Source organism: Triplophysa dalaica, chromosome 17 (assembly GCF_015846415.1).
Source record: "Triplophysa dalaica isolate WHDGS20190420 chromosome 17, ASM1584641v1, whole genome shotgun sequence".
Classification (NCBI taxonomy): domain Eukaryota; kingdom Metazoa; phylum Chordata; class Actinopteri; order Cypriniformes; family Nemacheilidae; genus Triplophysa; species Triplophysa dalaica.
Window position 1 is genome coordinate 15,718,740 of NC_079558.1, and position 24,460 is coordinate 15,743,199.

The 24,460-nt window shown below is 36.9% G+C and overlaps 1 protein-coding gene across 1 annotated transcript; it reads right to left on the reverse strand.

Annotated features, from left to right (window-relative positions):
• Positions 1 to 1,108: 1,108 nt before the first annotated feature.
• On the reverse strand, positions 1,109 to 23,690 carry antxr1c (ANTXR cell adhesion molecule 1c). Its single transcript, XM_056771782.1, has 18 exons — positions 23,046 to 23,690; positions 16,807 to 16,878; positions 15,510 to 15,581; positions 15,338 to 15,419; positions 15,223 to 15,253; positions 14,246 to 14,319; positions 14,062 to 14,130; positions 13,760 to 13,840; positions 13,605 to 13,665; positions 13,036 to 13,134; positions 12,822 to 12,891; positions 9,989 to 10,067; positions 8,773 to 8,868; positions 8,472 to 8,510; positions 8,078 to 8,176; positions 6,956 to 7,123; positions 6,761 to 6,841; positions 1,109 to 3,197 (listed from the first exon to the last, which is right to left on the reverse strand). The coding sequence occupies exons 1-18, from the start codon at positions 23,186 to 23,188 to the stop codon at positions 2,946 to 2,948; spliced, it is 1,668 nt and encodes a 555-aa protein (XP_056627760.1). The 5' UTR covers positions 23,189 to 23,690; the 3' UTR covers positions 1,109 to 2,945.
• Positions 23,691 to 24,460: the final 770 nt, after the last annotated feature.

Sequence of the window (24,460 nt, forward strand, 5' to 3'; positions counted from 1 at the left end):
TCCACAGCAGAAAATACCTCCCATTGTTGACCCTCTTCCTTCCGTAGGAGGTACCTTGTAACCCAATCCTTTTTGTGCAGGAGATTGATGCTTCCACCATCTGTCCTTTTGTAATTTTGTTATTTCACAAAAATGATATGAAGAGTTAATTTGCAAAAAACCTGTTAGTTAGCTGTATTTTTTGAGCTTTAATATATTTAGTAATATACGCTTGAAGTTATATATACTTTATTCAAAAAAACTTAACTGCATTTGGTTAATATTAATCAGAACGCACAATAAAAACATGATTTGATAATGTAAAAAAGAAAACAATATTTGAAGGTATTTTTCTGGTACACCACCTTTTTACAGTGTAGTGTCATATGGGGGAAATTCAACTGTAGTAGTAATTGCATTTTATTTTCAAATATTACAAGTACTATCCAAACCAGCTTACATTACTTCTATTCCTCCGTGAATAAACCAGATATGACAATAACAAAGAAAATAGCTCCCTCGGTTGATTTCGAAAGAAAGAAAAAAATATTTGAAGCATTTATTGGAAGGTTGTAAGGGCCTATTTACATGCTCACATATATTACATAAGGATGGCTGATAAATGAAGATTTTAGTTCCAAAATGAGAAAATAATATTTGTATTGCGTTAGCTGTATTTTTTTGTTATTATGCCTTAAATCAAAACAAACCAACTGCAGTTTGATTGATATTAATTGGAATGCACAATAAAAAAACTGATTTTTTTATACAACGGAGTTATCTCGTTTTGGAACCAAACTCTTCAAATACTGATGACTCTTTTTCTCTTAACTTTCAGTTAAATATTCAACGATTGTAAAACAAGGGGGTAAGATATCCATTACTTTAATACTGATGAAATAGCCCATTAATTGAAGATGGCATCTAGCATAAAAAAGTGGCAGAAAGAAGTAAACCCGTCCCTAAATGGCTTTGTGTGTTCACATTATACGGTGTGTTAAACCAATTACTATTGCAAAAGCTATTGAATATAGAAAACACACAAATCAATTAAATAAATTAAAAGAAGGATTGAATGTTTAATTCCCTCGAAAAAAGACCAAAGCCTCAATAACTAGACAAATTGTGATAAAAGCTTGAAAGTCAACCTTTATTAATAATGTGAAAAGTAAACTTTTATGAGCCTTTCAATAGATGCTTCAGTATTGTTGTTAATGTACTTACAACATCGTAACACAATATAATTTTGAATTTATAATTCTGGTATCAAAGTTTTTTTCTGTGGAATAGTACAAATCACAATGTTTCAGATAATTGCCACAAGCAAACAAAACAAAAGTACAGACATAGCCAATAGCATCATACTCAATTATTGCCATTAATAGATCTGAATGTCCATTTAAAGCCATCTTGAATGAGTCTTGTGTGTGAGGTGAAAATATTTGCTTGTTCACAGCTGAGCACTTTCGCTTTTTAAGGACAAAATTAAATGAATGGGAAAACAAAATGCATGCACCGATTTTGTCATTAAAACAAGTATAAACAGTGCTACTTTATCATACTTGATGAAGTATAAAAAAGGTTTTAAAACAAACAGAAGGCACTGGTTGTTATCTGAGACTGATTCTTTTTTTCTTTTTGTATTTTTGGCTTCATACACAGTATCCTGTTTTAACAGAGGACACCTTGTCGTATTCAAGTACCTTCGTTCAGGTGTGGGGATAATAAATTAGATGCTGTGAACTGCCCTGCAGTTGCAATATGTTTGATGATGAAATGTATAGGAAACAAGATGAATATTAACATACAGTACAAGTGTGGAATACAACAAAACATGACTAGAACTGACCTGACTTTGCATATGCTTAGGTTCAACATGTACAACAAATAAACCAACAAACATATAAACAGAATCTCCAAAAACCTGTCTGGGTCATATTTTAGGCCAAAATCAAAAAGAAATAGATTCATGTTTTGCTTTAAAAAATGGAGCATGTTGTTGAGACTATTAGGAGATTTGTTTTGTGTCATTATATTTATGACCACTAAGAATATTCTCTCCTATCCCCTTAAACCATTACGTCAAAATGTCACCTTCATTAATTTGGTAACAATAATGTAAACAAAAGGTATTTAAATGTAGTAAAACTATTTATACATCATGGTGGAATTTATTGTACAGATGTTTTTGCTGACGTTCCTTTAATGCAATTTCAGCCAGGAATAAAATCTAGACCAATTGTGGCACTTTCTAAAATCTGTCAAACTTCCATCATTCTGAATCATTTGAGACATTTCCTACACAATAGTTGTATCTCAAATGACTTACTTATACATTTCATTAACTGTGATATAAAAAAAATGTCAAAACCCAACCTTTGCACATTCATTACTTGCATTCTCACATCTTACATTTCGACGTGCAACAAAATTCCTCTTTGGTCACATTGTCTCTGACAAGAGACTCACCTGAGAGAGAGCGTGTAACCCAACAACTTTGTTAGAAAAAAAAACAAGTATAAGGCATAGGATGCTATACAATATATCATAGCATCTAATACTGGTTATTTTAGACTTGTTTGGATCTCTGGACGATATCAGAAGCTCATAGAATTTTTGAAACACTTTTTTGCATGTTCAACTGAACATATTATTTTAAAACAAATTGGGTCCTTTAAGCTGTCCAGCCAACATACAATGAAGTATTACAGTCATTGTAAATGTAAAAAGGTCTTAATCTTTACTGTCTGCTTATGGAAAACTCAGTAGTTGAATTTTTGTCACGTCAGTAACTTACTTTTGCTTTTATTACATTTTTTTTGCTGTCCAGCAACAAACTACACACTGCATCTTAATGTAACCTGACTGATAAATACCATGTGCATATTTTGCTATCCTTTGGCGAGAGAAGAGATTCATTTGGCTGTATAGATGGATGCAGTGGACAGGCATGCTGCATCTTTATCTCATGGTCTGCCATCGAGGCTGGGCGGGGGGCGTGCCGGAGGGGGACAGGGGGGTCCTGGGGGGACTCGTGCAGGTGGCGGACCTGGTGGAGTCTGAGCCAAAGGCGGTCCTCTCGGGGGTGGGCTGTTTGGAGGTGGGGTGACAGGGCTAGGAACGGGCCGATAGTCTGGCGGGGGTGGAGGTGGGCTTTGAGCTTGTGGTGGGGCTTTGGCCGCCTCCTCTTTCACTCGTGTAAAGTTGATGCATCGGCCCTGAGGGGAAAACGAGAAGAAAAAGAGCGTTTCACATCAGTGAGGTAACGCTCTATGTTGAACGTGGATGCGTTCCAATACACAAGAATTCAATTTGTCGTATTTTCCAGAAAGTTGCTGTGGTAATGACACCCAAATCTTTCTCTCACAGCTTAACTAATTTCTTTCTCTCTTTCTCTCCCTCTATCCCGCACATACACGCACGCACACACACACACACACACACACACACACACACACACACACAAACACACACACACATATTGGCTGAAGCTCTGCGAAAACCACAGATGAAATCACACTGAATTGTAAATTACAGATCATGGAAAGTCCTCTATAACCCCAACTCCTGCTCTGGAGAGTCTGTCTGGACCGACATTTTTTTTAACAGAAAAGGCATTGAAATTTATATGAATTTCCTTACATTTAATAAATATATGATAATTTCTTATATTTCTTTCATTATTTACTCAACATTTACCCACTGCTCACTATGAACGTTTGCATCTTCTCCAATAGTTTTACTTCCATGTTTCTTTAAAAGTGTTTGGAACCATCTGTGCACCATTTATATTCTTGAGCGAAAAGAATGCTTGTTTTCATCAATGATTCTCCACCATAGAAACAACTTTTCTTTTGGATGGTGTCATCAAGCCCTAGCTACCCACTTATAACCATTCAAACTATTCCCAAGAGATAAACTCAAGGCACTCAAGTTGGTCTGTTTTCCAAAAACATAAGTTACATTAGAGAAGTAAAAATGGGCAAAATATCTCATTTCATATTTATCCACCTTAAAATGTACATTACAGAACTGATGAGGTAGATGTTTTGAATCTGCTTGTTTTCAATGCCCCCCCCAAAAAAAGCTTAGGTAAATGACCCACTGCTGGAGCCATTAGGCGGTCTGAAGTGAGTCTTGAGACGATCTTTAAAGCATTTGATGTGGCCGTTGTGTTGAAACAGTTTCGTTTATGACCTCATACTCCAACCTCCAAAAGAGTGAGTGTGTGAGGGGGCGGATGTGGGGGTTTTGTTGTAGTAGGGGGTGGTCAAACCAAAAAAACTGTCATTAAACCCCTGAGTTCTGACCCCCTAGGATTCACGTCAGAGTGGCTGAAACAGCCTGTGGAAAACTGATCCCAGTGCATTGTCGGACTGAATGTAGAAACATGATGAAGATGGCATAGCCAAAGCGGAGATGAGAAAACCAGACTGAGGATAGATAATAATACACTATAGAAGACAGCCAAACATACACAAACACACACACACATATTCTGTACTGCTGAGCTCAAACCTAACCAAAGGAATTCAAACAAAACAACCTCCTCGTATTAAAAAGAACACTAGGAATCCACAGCGTCGTACAGCTACAGGAAACTACAGCAGGAATGGAATAGTTTTATTTTTAAAATGGAGGAAAATTGCATTACTTGAGGGGGTAAAACGTGGAAAAGAGCAGCCATGACATTTTCAGCAACTTCTGTAGATGTTGCTAGTTTAACCAGTTAACATTATCCCACAAGGAAAGTTACAATATAAGCAATGCTGGATAACGTTCATGCTTTACTAATGGAACGTTATACAGGAACTGATGCCTGCATCGTTTGTTTCCATGCTTAAAAAAAGAGAAAGTGAGAGAAATGTCTGTCTGGGCATTTTTATGTCCTCTCGTCAAAAACCACAAAGCAGTCGAGAGGGCCACAGCATTACAGGCTAAAGAGATGAGAACCGTTCCACTGCAACCTTTCGCTTAAGGGTTATTAAAACCAACTGGGTTAAAAATTTGAGACGAGGACCATCTGGGTTTGTGTGCGCTTATGAATACGTCATGTGTCATTTAAAATTAGCATGAAACCGAATAGTCAGAAGGGCCAACATCACACTTCCTTTGTTGCTAAATTTGGCAGCGGATGAGATTTTTGAAAACACAGAATTACAGAAAAAACCTGTTTTAACATCTCAGCACAGACTTTGCTAGAGATCCAATACATTTGGAATTTATTATCTGCATCGTCCGATCATTTTTAATCTGATGATTTTTTTTCTGTTAAGCCACCCTGCAGGCAGTTAGCATTTTGTTCTTAAAATGGCCACTCCGATGTAAAGCCAGTGTTTATTCATATTAAGAAATGTTGAGCTGCATATAAATAACGTAATACAATGTGTGGACCTTTTCTGTTTTTATGCTAAGCTAAAAGTTACTAACTAAGCACATACAGTAATACACAACAATTGTTCAATTATTTTACGTACACTTAACAAAGTTGTCCAAACGATCTGCGTTCACACAGATCCGCAAAAACTACTAAAAACAATGCATTAAGCATTCCACACCAGTAGTTGGCGACATCACTTTGTAAAAACACTAACAGAGTCCCTGTAGGGAAGTGACGATTAGTTGGAGGGCGGGATTTCCGGTGCAGACGTTAACACTTTGATGGAGAAGCATTAACAAACTGTTGATCCGTACAAAACAATCATGTTATTTGCCATCGATATGTTTGTTTCTTTTTCATTGTGTTTGGTCGTACACGCACATATCTGTATACTGCACACATGCTGCTCATGCCTATAGACATTATTTTATCGGACCCAAGTGTCAGGCCCGTAGTTAACTTCCGGTCTGTGTTTGTTTTAGCAGTATGGCTAGTTTTTAATAATATAACAATTTATATTATATTAAAATTATAATAATATTAATGAATATTAAAATTGTATTGTGCATTAATTGTACAAAAATAAAAATAGGTGGCACTTAAAAGTGGCAACCCCCAGTTCCCCTCCATCTGGTCTGTTAGCGATAACGGTGCCCCAGACAGCCAGTCCGATCCTGGTTCGTCAATGCTGGTAAAAACATAGTTTTAACATGCTAGCTCATGTAATTGACAGTTACGCCTGGGACACGCCTGTTTTTGTTGTTGCTATTAAAACTCCCTGTTGACCCTGCACAAAATATCCACGAACATGACATCATCGCTTTCACAATTGAGTGTTTTTGGGGTTTACATGAAAACAATAATGGCATAGTTATGGTCTAGCCTCCTAAGCCTCTTTGTTTCACCAACTTGTCTCTTATGTTATATCGGGCTCTAATCAGCCAATCGGCCACAGTTCTACAGTATGGATATCAGCATCAGCCAATTAAAATCATTTTAGTGGACCACTTGATCTAACAGTACATAAAACTCCTCCACATGAGAGTCTAGCCTGCGATTTGGCATGACCATGTGGTTTCTTTGAAAAAGCAAAGTTACTTTTAAAATGCTGTCTGGAAAGTGTCTACATTCATGTTGTATTTCTTTTCTATGACTACTGATTTGATGCAGGCGGCGAGCTGTGCCTATGATGTTTCTTGGCATACGTCAGGGGTCTGGGTTGACAAACGAAAGGTAAAGAAATGTCTGGCCAAGCATGATGCAACCAGGGCGAAGTAGAAGGTGGAATAAGTCAAAAATCCACAGATCAAAATTTAGCCTACTAAATTTTCACAGTATCATTTTGAGGAGAAGATAATGGATCAATTGAGGTTGTTTGGTAATTTAGTCTTGGATACTTACATTATCTCCTGGTTGAGGTCTCATAAGTGAAACTTGGTCATATCCACGGCGGAAGAGAGCCAGAATTGCATCAAGTTTACCCTGAACATAGATAAATTAGTTATTAAACACTGCACTTAAAACTAAGATTGCAAAAATTATAAGATGCTTTAAAAACGAACCAGGGATGGTGTGAAAATGACCAAACAATTTTACCCTAATGGGAGAATACCACTTCCTGTCTTGAGCTTGTTTTCTGCCCTCTGATCTTCTGGGTTTGGGTTCAAATGGTTCAAACTCTTGCTCGGGCATCTTTATCACAGCATTCTTGGGTTTTTCGAGTTTAGCACCTTCCTCAGTAGATCCTTTCCCTCCCCATCGAACCTGGACCATATGACACAAACATTAAGTAATCTTATCTGAGAAAAGCTCAATTCAGACCAAGGAATCTTAATCCGCGCCAAAAGCATGTTTTTCATTTTTTTCCTTAGATGTTTTCATGACTTCTAGGTCAGTTGCTGAAGTTTGAACTGATATTGTTTGACATCTGGAAGTATCGTGCTGCACGCTTCGGTCTCCACACGGTTCTACAAAAATCGACATCCCCCGTAAATATGCAGTCAGACATTTGGGTGGAAGGATCTTCCAAACCACATCAACCAAATCCCTGTCTACATCAAAGAAATTTGTAAATTCACAACCGGCCCCTTGACTTACAACTGTCAATGCTCTTACTCTTTGTCTAACACAAACAGCTTTGTCTGGTTAAGGTTAATTTCAGGATAAAACAAGTCTGTGCATGAGAGGTATTTGAAAAAATAATAGTTAAGAAATGGCAAAAGTTGTCCAGACCATTCAAAAAAATTTAAAAAGCTGAAATTGTTTTCATAAAAAAACTCATACTGAAGTTACTTAGAACTACTGTCACATTTTATTAAAGGAACAATTTAACCAAATATGGAAATGTATATACTCTATTGACATCCCAGATGTGTAAGACTTCCTACGCTTTTTTACAAAATTTAATTCAAATGCTGTCTTTTTAAGATTTTTCAATCATTTTAAGAAGGTCGAAAAAATACTTCCATCATCATTAAAGTATCCAAATGACTCCTTTGTGTTAATATGTGTTAACATGTGTCTTTAGAAGCAATTTTTGAGAAATAACAGTGAATACCTTGAGCTATGATCAAAAAAAGATGAAAGTAGTGTGTAGAAGTTACAAAAAATTAAAATTCCGTCATCATTTACTCACCTTTGAGTTCTTCAAAATTTTACTAATTTCTTATTGTAAAATACATCAAGCTAGTTTTTTTGTTGTTGTGAAGAAATACCCACTTCCATTCTTTTAATTCCTCCAACTCCTCGACCTCCATAATATGATGCATCTACTGTTGGCCATTTCTTCTTTGGCATTCCATCTTCATCATCTGACTCCTGACGATAATACATAGTAATACTTATTGTTTCACATGTTTGAATGGGCAAGCTTGTTAAGAAGCCACCAGCATCAAAACCACAGCACATTCAAAGGACTTCAACCTGTCTTTCTTAAAACAATGAGGTATTATGACACAGAGCACCAACTTCTGTGGTAGTTATAAAAGAATTTGCGGGTGGTGCTCACTAACATCATCTATGGTGCAGTCAACATTAGACTTTGGGATGAGAGAACCTTTACATTAACAGGTATAGAAACAATCATCTTCTAGTTGGTGAAACTGTTACTCACCGGCTCTTGCGGTGGAGGAGGAGGAGGTTCTTTGATCACCTGCGGAAAGAAATACGTCATATTTAGTCAGGCAGGCATATAGACATTGCCAAAACACAAGTAACATTATATGCCATATTCAAAATAGCAAGCCACATTTCATTAAAATCTGTTCAGCTGACCCATTTTCCACCTTAAATCACTCCACTTAAGTCTTTACAACAAATCTATAGGCTCCTGGCTTTTGTCACAATACTGGAAGATCTGCTATAGGATACATTACGTTTTTTTCAGATGATGTCTCAATGAGGCAAAGACTTACTATAGTGCAGCAAAGCGGCCAGAACCACCACATGAATAACACAGCCAATAACAGAAACAAAACCAGAAGGGTGATCAGGAGGATAGTGCCATCAAACTGAGAGAGAAACAGAAAAGTGAGGCAGAGATTATCAACAGAAAGTGCCATGGTAATACCACTGTGTGTTTGGGGGTAGGATAACCTTTAAAGGGGTCATATGACACGGCCTAAACAAATTGTATTGTTTGTTTTAGATATAATGCAATGTGTATACACAAGGTTCAAAAGCACTGTATTTTCCACATACAGTGCATGTTTGTATCTCCTCTTTGCCCCGCCTCTCTGAAACGCGCAGATTTTTCACAAAAGCTAGGTGTGCTATGATTGGCCAGTTAACCAGTGCGTAGTGATTGGTTGAATACTGCAAGCATGTGACGGAAATGTAACACCTCTTACCATATTTGGAACATCAGGTTCCTATGCAATTGTACTGACAGATACGCCCACCTTACTTATGTATACATTTGGGCGGTCTTACTCAAATCCTACCACCAACTGACGTAGGTTTAAGGGGGGGGTGTTTACACAAGGTGTTTCAAGGCAGGTCTGGGTGAACATTCACTTTTAGATAGAATGCCGCTTTTGTTCCGACACTTTCATTTTTGAGATTTTACGTTCCTAATACATGCATGGGAACGTCATAACACAAAGAAGACAGAAAAACACGCATTCACGACATGTGACCCCTTTACATTCAGTCTATTGACACCTAAAATCTGAAATACACTCATGTGCACTGTACATTCTGTATATGTGCTTAAAATCTAGCAACTTAGAAGAAGTGTACGTTTTTAAGATATTTGGGTCAGACTTCCATTTGTGTTATTTGATCATTTTGATGCCTTAGTAATTATAATGAGTTAGTGGGTGTGGCCAGACTTTTGACAGGTAGCTGATGAAGAATTTTATACAAGTTTGGTAGACAACATATACTGTATATGTTTCTGAGACTGTCTGACAGTTAGTTTATTATTATGACAGATAACTGCTTCCAGACATGTCAGACTACATAAATAATGATTTTATGGTACAATGACTCAATAATCGAATTACTTGGCGATTATATTTAATTAAATACACAGACGCAAATTACATTTAAAAGTGACACTTAAAACATTCACCTGTCTGCTGATGATTAGCTGGGTGTGTTTTGGGATGTGTTTGTAGTCAGACTTACACACTCTGTTGTGGTTATGTGTACGGAGCTGGTGATAAATGACAGACCCTCGTTCATGCTGACTTGCAGGTACACCACCCTAAAATGCAAAAGACCCACATTAGTCACTTTAAAAGCCAGCAGGATCTTTTAACATTGCACAAAGAGTGAAAAACATAAGCACAAAAGATTTACAAAGTATTAGACAAATGTGCCACGTTTTTGTTAAGCTTTTTCTAAATAGAATGGTTTGCAGATCTTTTGTTACAGGGAAAAACTTTCAGGCCATAATTAGCACCATTACAGAGCTCAGCAGGGTCCTGGTTAACTTTGTAGCAGTCAGCTGTCTGGCGTTCCAAACATTCGATAAAAAGACAGCATTCAAAATGTTTAAAATTCCCCCACAAGGTTTCTATCGTTACAAAACAGGGTCAGAAATGAAACAGAGGCCAAGTTTGTTCTTTTGACAGATAAGCTCATCGTTCCCTGATGGAGAGCATCTACTTTAGCTATGGACCACATTCCTCTGTGCAAAAAAACAGACTGAAAAGAATGACTTTTGTCAGACGGTAATGACTGAAACGCACTCTGCCAACTTTGCAGGTTTGTGTATGTACTGTATCTAAGCATGGGATAATGTACCGTCAGCAAGTCATATACACAAAATAAACACTCAACACAAAATGTAAGCCTGGTAAGCTAAAGTGGTTTATTTTGCGATATTGACTACTGACTTGACATTATGCCTGCTATTACAGAAGTAAAAAGACGATAACGTGAGAAGAAAGAGACTGTTTAAGTGCTACAACAAACACAAAACTGCAAAAGTGTACGAAATAGGAAAACAGCCAGAAAGATGTTTATTTAATATACAAAAATATTTAATAAAAATAATCAGAACTCTTATCATTACTTATCAATAAGCATTTATCAAGTCTTAATGCCTTTTAGTATGGGGCAAAGCATAATACAAATATTCAAGATAACATCATCAAAAGACAGCAGCACTGAGAAGCTCTGTATTGTCAGTTTGGACACTGGGAGCTGTCACAGATTCACGGCTATACATCATTAAAGGTCACCCCAAAATAAATCTTTCTTCAGAAGACATTTAAAAAAATGTCTACGCAAGGAAGTCAATGTTGTCCAATATTGTTTGTGTACCAAACAGGTAAAGCCAAACAGGTTTGTATGAGGGTGAATAGATGGTGAATTTGATTTTTGGGAGATCTATCCCAGTAATTTAGTTGTGAGAGTTGGAATGGGTTGCTTTTGTTGACTGTGAAACATACACAAGTTCACTTGAGGCAAATACCTCAGACCACCTATTCACTCAAGTAGTGTATGTTAAGCGGGACCACCCCAAGCTTTGAAAACTATTTTCACACTAAACAAATACTGTATACTTTAACCTGACATTAACTGTATTTGTTTAAGGACCATTTAAGTCAGTAGCCACCATAAAGTGGATCAACTACAATGAATAAACGTTTCACTTAAGTTAAATGTCCGTGTCACTGTTAAAAGCCCAATATGTCTGTGTGACATTCTTTTTAAAGACATCGCCTGAGAGGAGGTGTTGTATATTTGACATCTGTAAATCCAGCTAGATGAAAGGGAAGGCAAAGGCGCTTGACTACTTTGATCAAAGGAGAGAAATGGGCGGGGGGATGCATTTACACCAGAAAAGAATGAGCTGACCATTTAATACAGGATGCAGCGAGAACATCTGATGGTCCTGTGGGCTAATGGTGACTAGGCTTAAGGGTGATTCACCACATTTAAAGTTATCTAAAGAGAGATGTAAACGATAGTTAAAACAAAACCACTATTACTGTTTAAGGGATTTAAAGAGATAGTTCAATCAAAATGAACATTCTTTCATCATTTATTCATCCAGGTGTCATTCCACACCTGTGTGACTTTCTTTCTTCTGCGGAACAGAAAACGAGATTGAAGAAACCTCATATAGCATCAGACTGTAATATTTGATAAAGCAACTGCAACTGACTTTACAGTTGGTATTAAAACCTGTTAACTGTCGGAGCCCTTTTTGAGCCTACACATGAAAACGCATGTTGGAACTAATATGGCGGTAACTCATGAATTCTTTGGAAAACAGACTTACGTTTCGTCTCGTTTGAAAAAAAGAATAGTAGATCAAAAAAAATCACACACACACAAAAAAAATCAAAGGTTTAGGTTAAGGTTAATTGTAAAAAATTTATAAAAAAAGTTTACGTTTTTCTGTGATTAAAAAATACATAAAAAAAATATGGGTCGCAAAAGGATAACAAAAAATCTAAGCACATTCTTTATAAAAAAGAATCAATTACTCTCCCTACATAAATTATTTTCAAAAACTCCAAAGAAATCTGGATTCTAGAGTCTTTCCAATGATATATAATTTGTCATGATTCGTTTAGAAATTACATGCACAGTATGACGCAAACTTAGGTGTCCCGTAGACGGAACGGGTGACAGTTAACAGGCGACATAAAATTTACTTTAAAAAACTGTGTAATGCGAAAGAACCACAGAGGAACCTTTGTTTTTAAGTGAGCCGAATGAAGAGGTGCTTAAGCTCGGCGTGGGAGATAATATTTAACTTCTCGGGTCTAGGGGAGCACTAAATGTGCAGAAGGAAATAATGCATGAGGAACAAAGAGAAACAGAGGGCGTGGGTTGCATCAACACGATGTGAACGATTTAGAAGAACCTTCAGCAGTTATGGCTCCTCACAAGCAAAAAAGAGAGTTTGGCAGGAAGTGGAATGTGACCTTTGACAGAGATCATAAACATGGTCTAATGCGTGGCAGACCTATCTGTCCACCTCCATAACAAACACACTTACTTTCCAACTTCATCTATTACAGGCGCTGGGCACAGTAAGAAAGTGTCTTCCACGCTCGCAGGCTTCTCATCTGGTAACACAAAATAAACATGTTCATTAAATCAAATCAAAAAGAAATTATTTTGGTATACATGCAGATTTAAAAGCCATGTGTTATTTTCACAATGATGAAGTGCTTAGGGTGTTTGTGGAAATATGTTAGAAAAAAACTCACTGAGCGTTAAGGTGTCATTGATTTTAAAGCTGCAAAGGACCTGGTCTATGTTTCTGGCGTGTCGAAAACCATTACCTCTCACCACCACTTGAAAGGACTCTGGAACACATATTCCCACAGTTTTCACTTAAAGTAACGGCAATAAATCTTCAAATATTACATCTCATTGCGTCATTCCCTGCATAAATATTAGCTTCTCTGTCTTTAAGCACATGGGTCAATGTGTCTCCCTGTTGAAATAATCAGAGATCAAATAACAGGGAAAGGAATCCTCAATGATATATTTGTTCTTTTGAGTAAGTCTGTTTGTCGGATGGTTATATTCTACAAAAAATTCAAATTGAACTCAAATTTATTGGAAACTGACAAATCTTTAGACAAATGACCTCAATATTTAAGTTTGATTTATTTCAATTCTTATTGATTTAAAATGCGGCATGAAAATCAAAATTCCAAAATAAAAAAACAGACATATTTACAATAAATATATAAATAATAAATACAGTATATACAATAAATATATCATAAATGATAATTTTGTTCTCTTTTGTCGTTGTGGTTTTTCATACCTCCAGCACATACACTAGATGGTTCCGCTGCCAGGATCTCGATACAAGATTTTTTGATGATCTAATAGACAAAATGGCATTTCAATCCGGTCAGCTGAATATGAAATCTTTGAGAACAGTTTTTAATTAATCTTCCACAGAAAGGTTTAGTTTACCGAGTCAATCACTCCTCTCAAGGCCTGGAAACCTCCCAGGACAGGAAACACATGCTTACTGGTGTCTGCTATGGTAGCCAGCTAAAGCAACACAAACACAAGTTTATTTACTGACCTGAGCATCTATTGGCTGGTTTGAGCTGTTTTGACCTTAAAAAGAACTTTTGTTTCTCTGATTTACATTCTTTGCTAACAACATTTTTGAGCGTATCAGAAGTATGTTACACTGACATTTTTATTAATGCTAAAATAAGTTTAATTATACACAACTATACTTAAAAGAACATTGTTGTCTTCATCACCTGTGTCTCATTGAAGTCTTTAACACCGACACAATATACAATTGCACCCAACGCCCGAGCTCGTGCTGCCTAGTTAGATATTGAGCACAGAAATGAAGAAGATTACACAACTGGATAGTCAAGGTGCAGTTTCTTTTAATTCAAAATGTGAATGCAGAATGCTGAACATGTTTCGATCAGTTACCTCCTGTTGAGCTGTCGCCAGCTGATGTTCCTGCAGTTCACCATCTGTCAATGCAATTATGACACTTGCCGTTCCTGCAACGTGAAGATCAAATAATCAGGAGAGGATGACAAACTGGAACATAACCTGACCATAAGTATGTGGACATCCCATCTGTATGTGCTTGTTGAGTGTTTGATTTAAAAACTGGCCATTAAAGGGATCATATGACACGGCTAAAACAAATTTTATCGTTCGTTTTAGATGTAATGCAATGCAATGTGTATACACGATTTACAACGCTGTATTTTCCACATACCGTGCATGCTTGTAACTTCTCTTTGCCCCGCCTCTCTGAAACGCTCAGATATTTTTACTAAGCTCATCGCTGTGAAAAGCGAGGTGTACTATGATTGGCCAGTTAACCAGATCGTAGTGATTGGTCGAATACTGCAAGCGTGTGACGGAAATGTAACGCCTCAATTGTACTGACAGGTACGGCCATAAACTTATGTATACATTTGGGCGGTCTTAGTCAAATCATACCACCAACTGATGTAGATTTGTGGGGGTGGGGTTACACGAGGCGTTTCAGGCAGGTCTGGGTGAGCATACGCCTTTAGAAAGAATCTTTTTGACGTCTTTTTCGTTTTTTACGTGTCTAATACATGAATTGGCAACTTATAACATGAAAAAAACATGTATTCGCGCCATATGACCACTTTAACATTGAGCTAGCCCTCAGTATTCACTGTTCTGAAAAGACAGGGATTTTGGGGATTGTTCCTATTTATACACAAGGGCACCAGTTAGGTCATGTACATTTGATGCGGGATAAACACCGTAAAACAGGGTAACCCCTTCCACTAAAAGTGTTGGTCTAAATAGGTCATATTGTTTTAGTAATGGGTCTACAGAAGCTGTGTCTCCACATCCTTTTGGCCTTATAGTACAGTATATTGAAACTGTAATGGAAAAAAAAAATATTGAAAGATTACCAAAGTTTTCCTGTTGTATTTGTTGATTTGCCTGTGAATGAAGATATTTAATACTGTTATAATACAATCAAAACATGTTAAACAAAAATTAAAATACTTTTTCATATTGTTCTACCTGTTCTAAACCAAGATGCATAAATGTATCTCCACCTGGAATCTCTCGTTTTAAAACATTAAGGCCTTTTCTTATATACTCCCTTTGAAGAAAAGGAAATGAATGAACGAATAACTAGTCATGACAAATACAGAATGTGCAATGTGAATAAGAAAGTGTGATGTCACTGCACCTGTTTTCGGTGAGTTTCATGATTGTGGTTCCTCTGGTTGAGAACACAATGAAAGACATTCGCAACAGTGGGCTGTGGCAGGACGAAAAACAGTTTAGTAAAGTGTACACTAACTTTATTATAACATTGATTTGTATGATGATCTGTGACATGCACATGCTCTCAAAAGTAGGTCACGCTTAAATATCTATGAATATTAACACTACTGTTCTAAAGTTTAACATCAATTTTTCATTTCTTATGAATAGTTTTTTTTAGATTGAAGAAAAACTAAACAAACAATAATGTGATGATGAGAATTATGTTGTGATAAAAGAATAAAACTAAAACAAATGTAAGCTTTTAAAATGTAGTGTCTTTACGATTTGCCTTGAATTTGCAGAAATGGCAATTTATCAGACAGTTTCTTCAAGTCTGACAATAGGATGCTTTTTAAACAGTATTGAAGTAGTTGTCATCTATGTTGGGCTCTTATTGGCTGCCTTTTCCTTATTATGTAGTTAAAGATAATCCATTTCGAGAACTTTTTAATTAAATAAAACATTAAACCATTTACATTAAACAGATGCTTTTGACCAAAGCAACATGCATATGATGGAGCATTCTACATTTTCTACATTTTTATAAAGCACAAGCACAACATTTAAAGTGATAGTTCACCCAAAAATTCTGTCATCATTTATTCACCCTTAGATTGTTCCAAACCTATACAAATGTCTTTGTTTTGCTAAACACAAAGAAAGATATCTGGAAGAATGTAAGTAACCGAGCAGATCTTCCCTTCCATTTTCTCACATCTTATGGAAAATAATAGATCTGCTCGGTTACTGACATTCTTTCAAATATCTTTCTTTGTGTTCAGCAGAACAAAGACATTTATACAGGTTTGTAACAATCTGAGGGTTTGGGTGAACTATCCCTTTAAGAAAAATCATTCTGTTCACCTTGTTAAGCTTGGTAGAACATGTTCAAATGAAAACCTTTAAATACACATATCAAAATGACACTGGTCTAAGCTTCCTATAGCAAGCCTAAGCAAATATTCCTACTATGGTAGTCAATGGTGGACAATAACTGTTTGGTTAAAAGCATTCTTCAATATATCTTTCTCTGTGTTCATCAGTAAACTGTTCCTTTAATATTTCCTAATTAACAATGATATTTAGACAATCTTAATGTGTGCAAATACGTTTTGGGGCCACTACAGATCAGAATCCTCCGGAACTGGATCATGTCAGCAAACAAATGCCATTTAGTATGATTTAAGTGTTTCCAGTCTTTGGTTATGTCTTTGTACCTGATAAACTTCTCAGCCAAATGTTCAACAAAAGAGTAGATCTCGTGCCAGTGATGCTTGACACTTCCTGACCTGAGAAGAAAGAGGTGAAATGAACAATTAACAACAGGTCCTTCTTAACCCCCCTAGAAGTGATCAATACAACTGGCTAATTCTTTAGCAGTAATTCCCGAAAGGATGAAACAGCTTCTTAAAAGCAAAGCCATCTAATTTAGACTTTTTAGCTGTTCTTCCCCTGAGGGTCGGCTGTAAATGCTGTGTGATGCTGATCATTTCCTGTTTCAGTCCCAGAGGGGATCCTGTGCTAATTCATTAGTGCTGGATGACAAATGGGAAATGAGCGAATTTAGTGTGAGTCAGTTGTTATACATGAAACATGAAACACAGAATACAGAAAAGTATCTGGGTCGCATGAAGCACCTCGCCGGCTGATGTAACCCATTAAGTCTGAAAGCAAGACATAACATTGACCGATGCCAATGACCAATGAATCTTTGTTTGACAAGGGCTTGAAAAGAACAACTGAGTTTGATAGATTGTATTATTGGTTAAGCTGAAGACTCCATTTTGAAAAGCTGTTTGTGTTACTCAGGAGACATGCAGGCCAATGGCTTAGTTTTCTCTCAATGTCAAGTGATAGATCTTCCAAAAAGCTCTTTTTGGAACGGCGTAGGAGGAAAGTGTTTTCATAATACAGTCAACAAAGACTGGCCAGCATATTGCCGGAATGTTGAGAAGCTGCAAAACAGAGTTAGATAGAAGTGAATCTGGCATTACTTTGCAGGTCACGTTGAGGGCTTGCCACAGTTCAACTTCACAATTTCTAACATTACAATGAATTCTGTTTGTGTTGGAAGCAGACCTTTCTTGAGGTAACAGCAATCATGGGATTGGTGCCTAGCTTGCAGTTTTCTCACCTGTGCAAACAGCGTTGGAAAAGGAAGTGGTCTATTCTCAAGTGAGACCCTTTATAAAATATTTTGTGGTACCCCTCTTTGATCTAATTTTAATGGTTATCCTAAACCACATAAGGTTCATATAATGTTTGACAGCAGGATTTCAACTGTAAAAATCTTTGAAGATGAACCTCATTGATAGCAAAACGAATTACGAGCAAATGATGATGTCATCTGCTAACTCTTTACATACAAGGGTAACTACACATGTGTTAAGACATGTGACAGTCGTTGCGGTGTAATGAAACGAGAGACATAAAAGGAAGGCAAATTGGCGTAATATTTAGGAAGAGAGATAATGGGAAAAGTGTGTCGCCCTCACAGGTATTTTCTTCTCTGAGATCAGTCTTGGTTCATGAGGAATCGCCCAAATGAAATAGTGAACAAATCCCAAACAGATCTGTGTTTCAGCCAAAACCAGTGTTGGGTAAGTTACTCTGAAAAGGTAATTGATTACTAGTTACTAATTACATATTCAATAGTGTAATGTTTTACTGTACATATTACTCTCTTAAAAAGTATTTAATTACTTATTTCTAATTAATCTCTATATCCTACATCAACCTTGATTAGTTAAGTGATTCAAGAACAGACATGAAACGACTCTTAATTCAAATAAAACTACGTAAAGTAGTATTATAAACTGACCAAAGTATTACAAATGTGAGACTTATACATTAAAGCACATATTTTAAAGTTAGACTTTTTGATGTCAATTCCGCTATTGCACACACATACTGGATATTACCCATCAGACGTCAGAAGTAACTGTCATTAAATTACAGAGATAATAAGAGTAATCCCTTACTTTACTTTTTTAAGGGGAAAGTAATTAAATTACAGTAACTCATTACTTAGTTACTAGTTACACCCAACACTGGCGAAAACAAGAAACCAAGGCATTGTTAATAACTCTTCTGTCATCTGTAGTTACCTGTCAACATTTCAGATTTAACAGGCTTTGAAAATGTAAATTACTACGTTGAAAGTCTGTCTGCCAGCACAATGCGAAGAAGAAAAAGTTACTTAAGGTCTAAGATTATGTTAAGTCGGTATAACACATGCAGACTTGTTTTTCCTTGAGCTTTGTAATGGCTAAGACATGGTAAGGTTATTATGACATTTCCCTGACAGTGCTGTTTACTGCTGCTTTGGGAACGCAAACATCTTCTAGGCTGAGAGCAGTTTAGCAGAACAAGTCTCGATGTTCCTCAGATTCTTCAGGGTTTATAAACAGTGGCAAAACGAACTCATGGGTCACTTTTGTGCGCAGTATTTTAGTGCAAAAATCTTTTTATTAATCACAATTTAAATAGACACTAAAATACTGAGAAACGGTGTTAATTGCATTTTGTAGCAATGATGACTGCAGTAATTTATCAAATGACTAACAAATAAAATGTTAATTGGCCATATATCCAGATGAGTGAAGTTGAGCGCACTTTTGGCCCTTTACAGAAATTATTCAGATGCTTGGGTTGCAAGTGATCTTGCACAAAAGTACACAAGATCGTGTTAACCTGCATCCTCAACAACCTATAACTCACCACTGACCCACACAAACAGGATGTGTAGCTTGTTTGCTTTCAGGACAGAATATTGAACATCCTTAGAAATTGGATTGTTCCTTTAAAGGGATAGTTCATCCCAAAATGAAACTTCAGCTATCATCAACTCACCTCTTGTCATTTCAAACCTGCATGGTTTTCTACCTCATGCAGGACACGAAAGAAGATATTTTGAAGAATGTGTATAACCAAACAACATTGGTACCCATTAACTTCTATTGCATGAACACAAAACCAATGTATGTTGATGGGTACCGCCTTTGTTCACTTACCAACATTCTTCAAAATATCTTCTTTTGTGTCCTGCAGAAGACAGAATGCCACGGTACTCATCGACTTGCATTGGTTTTGTGTTCATTCAATAAAAGAAGATGGCTGCTGCCGTTGTTTGGTTACCAACATTTTTCTAAATATCTTCTTTTGTGTTCTGCATCACTCATACAGGTTGAAATGACAACAGGGTATGTGAATGATGACTGAATTTTCTTTTTTGGGTGATCTATCCCTTTAAGAAAAACAGATAATGCATGCAAATAAACAGAACTACAGTATGAGTGAATCCGCCCTCTGTGTTTTATTTGTATAACCATAAAACCCAAGAAAGCATGTTAAAGTGATTTCAGTGTTTTTGTACGAAACCCCTTAACCCCTTTTACTTCAATTGTCACTTTGTAGTGTTAAGATCAAAATCCTGATTAAAATCATCTTACTTGAGCAGGATGTGTAAGAACCACCCAATCCTGGCTATAGTCCACTTCGGTTAACTGGGCACTGACAGAACCACTAACCTACTTTAAGCTTCAGTCTTGAGCAGGGCCATTGTGCACATGCTTCCAAAATTCCTCAAACGTGTCTCTTTTCTTTCAGTTTTCTGTGTCCATTTGAGAACAGGCTTTCTGCAAAGCTGACTACATTTTACACCCTGTGTAAACTTCCTAGCAGTCTGGCTAGCATCAAAAAAACAGATTTGTGGTGTGTGATAACACTGAACCAGTAATGCATGTCTCCTAAAACTCTTCCAGAAGTTGAATTGTGAGCATTCGGGGAGAAACTACATTGTTTTAAGAGACAAGCTGGACATTTCCTAATCATTGGAGAACTGTACAGCTGTTATTTTGGCTGTTTCGAAACCGATGACTTAATGCCTGGGTTATCTTAAGTTAAACAACAGTAATTGGGACCAAAACTATGCACAACACAGTGTTGTAGAAGCACAGACTAACTCAGCCCGTGATCAATGTCTCTGTTTTGCTGTCCAGACATTATTTTTACAGCCAAACACACTGCAAGAATATATAAGACAACAGGCTGCAAATCCTAATGGCCAAGTGTTTTGAGTCATGTATGGTGAAATCACAAACTCGAAAGCATAAAATGGATTGTTCAACCCAAAATTCTAATTCAGTAATCGTATTTACCCACACGTTCCTTCTTGGAACACAAAAGAAGAAATTCTTAGTGGTTTTGTGTCCATACAATGGAAGTCAAGGTCAAGAGTGAGACGTTGGTGAGTAAATGATGAAATAATTTTATTTTGGGGAGAAAAGTCATTCCTGAATGAGGAAGTTTAGCGCACATTCTTAGAGAATATATATATTTACAGACTTCTATTTCTCAGGGAGTGTCTGGAACACAATGTAGCAGAAGGGAAAGCAATGATGCAAGGGCTTATTGTGTCATTTATGCAATTTATTTAGCCACAATTCTATTGATACCGTGTGACTTTCCAAAATGATTCATGTGCAACAGTAAAATCAGCTTAAAGAAAGAATTTATAAGGAATTAAAAAACACATTCTTGTTTTGTCTGAAAACTATTCAGGCTATTTTAGCATCAGTGTTCCCAATAGTCATAGTACAGATTTGTGTAGTTTTTTATAACAACAGTGCAATGCATACAAGTCCACAATTACATTTGGAGATGTTAAAATTGTTCTTTATTCTTAGTGAATGTCAAAAACTAAACAAACACTGTTTACTTCAACATTACTGTATTTAATTTAAGATCAAAATGTTGTGCCCAAAATGAAATATTCATTAGCTCCAGAAACCAAAGGTCAAGGTTAAAATAAATGTTGACGAAGCACTGTTATACATGCCAAGATCCAGGACATAACTCCAGGAAATCCAATAATGGTGCACCTTAAGCCAAATGGTCTTGTGCAATACATATATTGTATGTTGTTTTTGATGCTTTGATAAAACACTTTTTCTAATTTGAGAAAACTAACAGGCCTACAAAAAGGCTTTTTTGTAATGTAACAACCATTAAAAAATATTGAAAATGTACCCACATGTAATCTTAAATGGCGCACACTGAAGGCTTGTAATATTCCGACAGGGTTGCAGATGTTCGAGGGCATGCGATTTTACCAAATGTCAGTTTTTCCAAAGTTTTAAAGAAGGGGTGGGAGGAGGTTGGCTATGTCTTCATGACAGAATGCCATCATGAAAAGAACTGGGTGGATGATGGCCTTGCATAGGATCACTGACAGACACTGTCAGGCATTTCATTTTTTGGTTACTCTTGCACGATTTAAAGGTCAGCCGAGTTTAAAATGAAGTGAATTGCTTGACATCCCATGTCATACCGGCATCATCCTCCAGTCAGCATCAGAAGTGGACAGTTCTTTGTTACAAGGTTAAGCAATAAGGGGGTAGGTAATTTACAAGAGCGGACAAAAACATCCAGAAAAACAAACTAAACAAAAACATATGAGACGCACTCTACAGAATGTCATCTTTAACCAACCCAGACATGTCCACTTGAGTTTCGAATAAAGTTTTCAGAGAACCTTATACTGGGCCGAGAACGTTTGTGCAGACCACATCGTGACAAATGAAAAACTGACACACATTACTTTTCTGCTAGACAGTCATGAGCATATCGTGAGAAAGGAAGTTGTTTTGCTGGACATGTTGAACAAAGGTATTCCTTAAGGATACAAAAAGACAGGAAGAGAAAACCACAAAGGAATGGAATTGTGACCATTCTAACTGCTTATTCAGCAGTCGGAACATGTACCCTCTGTCCGGTCATCATTACACACACATGACACAAATAATATGTTGTTACAACTTAAATAGCAGAAAAGAAAAAGAAAAACAAATTTGCTGACTCCTGCATGCTGTTGCTGGTATTGCCGCAGTTGTATTGTTTGACTGTATTGTAGTTGACGGTACAGTATTGTCTCCTGTACTCTCTTGAACTCTAACTGAACCCTGCCAAATGATACCAAACAAAGGAACATCTGGTGAATTTGGTGAAAGTCTATTTTAGAGTTCTGGAATACGAGAATCTTTAAGAATAAGTCTAAGAATGTGAGTGGAAATGTACTGGCCTACTTTATTCGGGCAGTATCTTTAAGTGTGGAAAACATCAGGCCGACAGACCACAAAAGCATCTCAATCAAAGCATTTGCAGTTACATATCAGGTTGCTTTTTTATATGAATTTAACTGACTGACACTTTTATGTTGAATGCCAGACACTTTACCAGCTGTAAAACTAAATAGATAACAGATATAACTTTCCTCGATGTTTAGAAGGAGAGAGAGAGAGAGAGAGAGAGAGAGAGAGAGGAGAGAGAGAGAGAGGGGGGAGAGAGAGAGAGAGAGAGCGAGAGATGTGATTCTTTGTTCAGAAATCAATTAGCCAAATTAAAACTAAACAAAGCCAAATAAATAACAAAAATAATTGTCATAAGAAATACTTACTTGTCAAGAACAAAATACAAGTCAAATGCGCCTTGACAAGACCTCTCCTCCGCATCTTCTTCGGCTTTCGCAGATCGAAAGGTGAACAACAAAAGTCCAAGGAAAAGTATGCCAAGACACATTTTTGCCGTGGAACGTGCCATCCTTTTGTGTTTGCAAAAACGTCAATCCGCAATGTAGCAAACGGCCATTCACATTATCCACAATATGAAGCCTAACAGCTAGGAGCCTTTGCTGAGGTCCGGATGAGAGGATGCACACAAAGAACGAGTTTTGCGGATGTTGACGCAGCCCTTACTCAGTCAGAAGAACGAGTAACTCCAAACTTGACCTGCACACGCTTCCCTTTAAAAGCTGGTCTCGGTTTAAGCTATTCCCAAATGTTTCAGTACTGAAAAATGGTGAAGAGGAAAAACACAAGTTAAAACAGTAGAAACGGACCCCAAAGTGAGATACTTTGGTAGGCTAACCGAAAAAAAAAATCATGTCTTCTGCGTGAATGACAAATTGTTTATGTCCTGAATCCGCTTGTTAAAGGCAATATGTATTTTCCAAGCGTTAGATATTTAATAAATGTGCAAAGCGATCACTGAGTCGTTTGGAAGGCGCACGAGCTCAGTGTTGGCAGAGGAGCTGCGGTGTCATATTTCGACCCCTTCAGAAAGACGGGGCCAGTTTTTCTTTTGCTCCTTTAAGGTTTCCTCCCTTCCTCTGAAAACGCGGAATATATGTTTTTGAACTGTTTTATTGCAGATACTTATCGGTTTATTCGTAAAAAAGAGGAGAAAACGTAAACAGTTTCTCCAAAATTCCCGTAAAATCTACATTAATTTTGTAGTGTTATGTATTTTGATAAAAGGCTACCTATGATAAAACATCCACATCCATAGGTTTATCTTATTTACTTATTAGTATTTTTTCATGGCTGTTTATGTTCAATTTTACTCATTAATTTTGTTTACTGCGTAAATAGGGCCATATTTGGAGTTCATATTATTGGAGTTCCGTTCTTTAACCAGAAGTGGGCAAAGATACATTGTTGCTTTTGAACATGTAACTCAAGACGAATCGCTCGCAACTGTTTTGAGCCTCAAAGGGGTTTGAGGGAAGGGGGCGCCACACAGAGGGTCGTTCGTATAAACAGAAAATAAGGTCTTTTTTCATCGCTCCTTTCAAGTGAAGGCTAGTAGCCAATGTCAGACGATCACATTGCGAGACAATGACAGTTCTACATTCAAGGGCTCTGCTCTTTGCGGGATGATTAATTGAATATTGCCTACACACTTTGTTCTGGACTGACAGCAGACTTTACGTTACATTTTTTAAGGACACATCTTTAGACCATATTTGAATAAATTTTTAAGATTTATGTAGGCTACTCCTAAATAATTGAATAAAATCGATTGCTTTCCTTA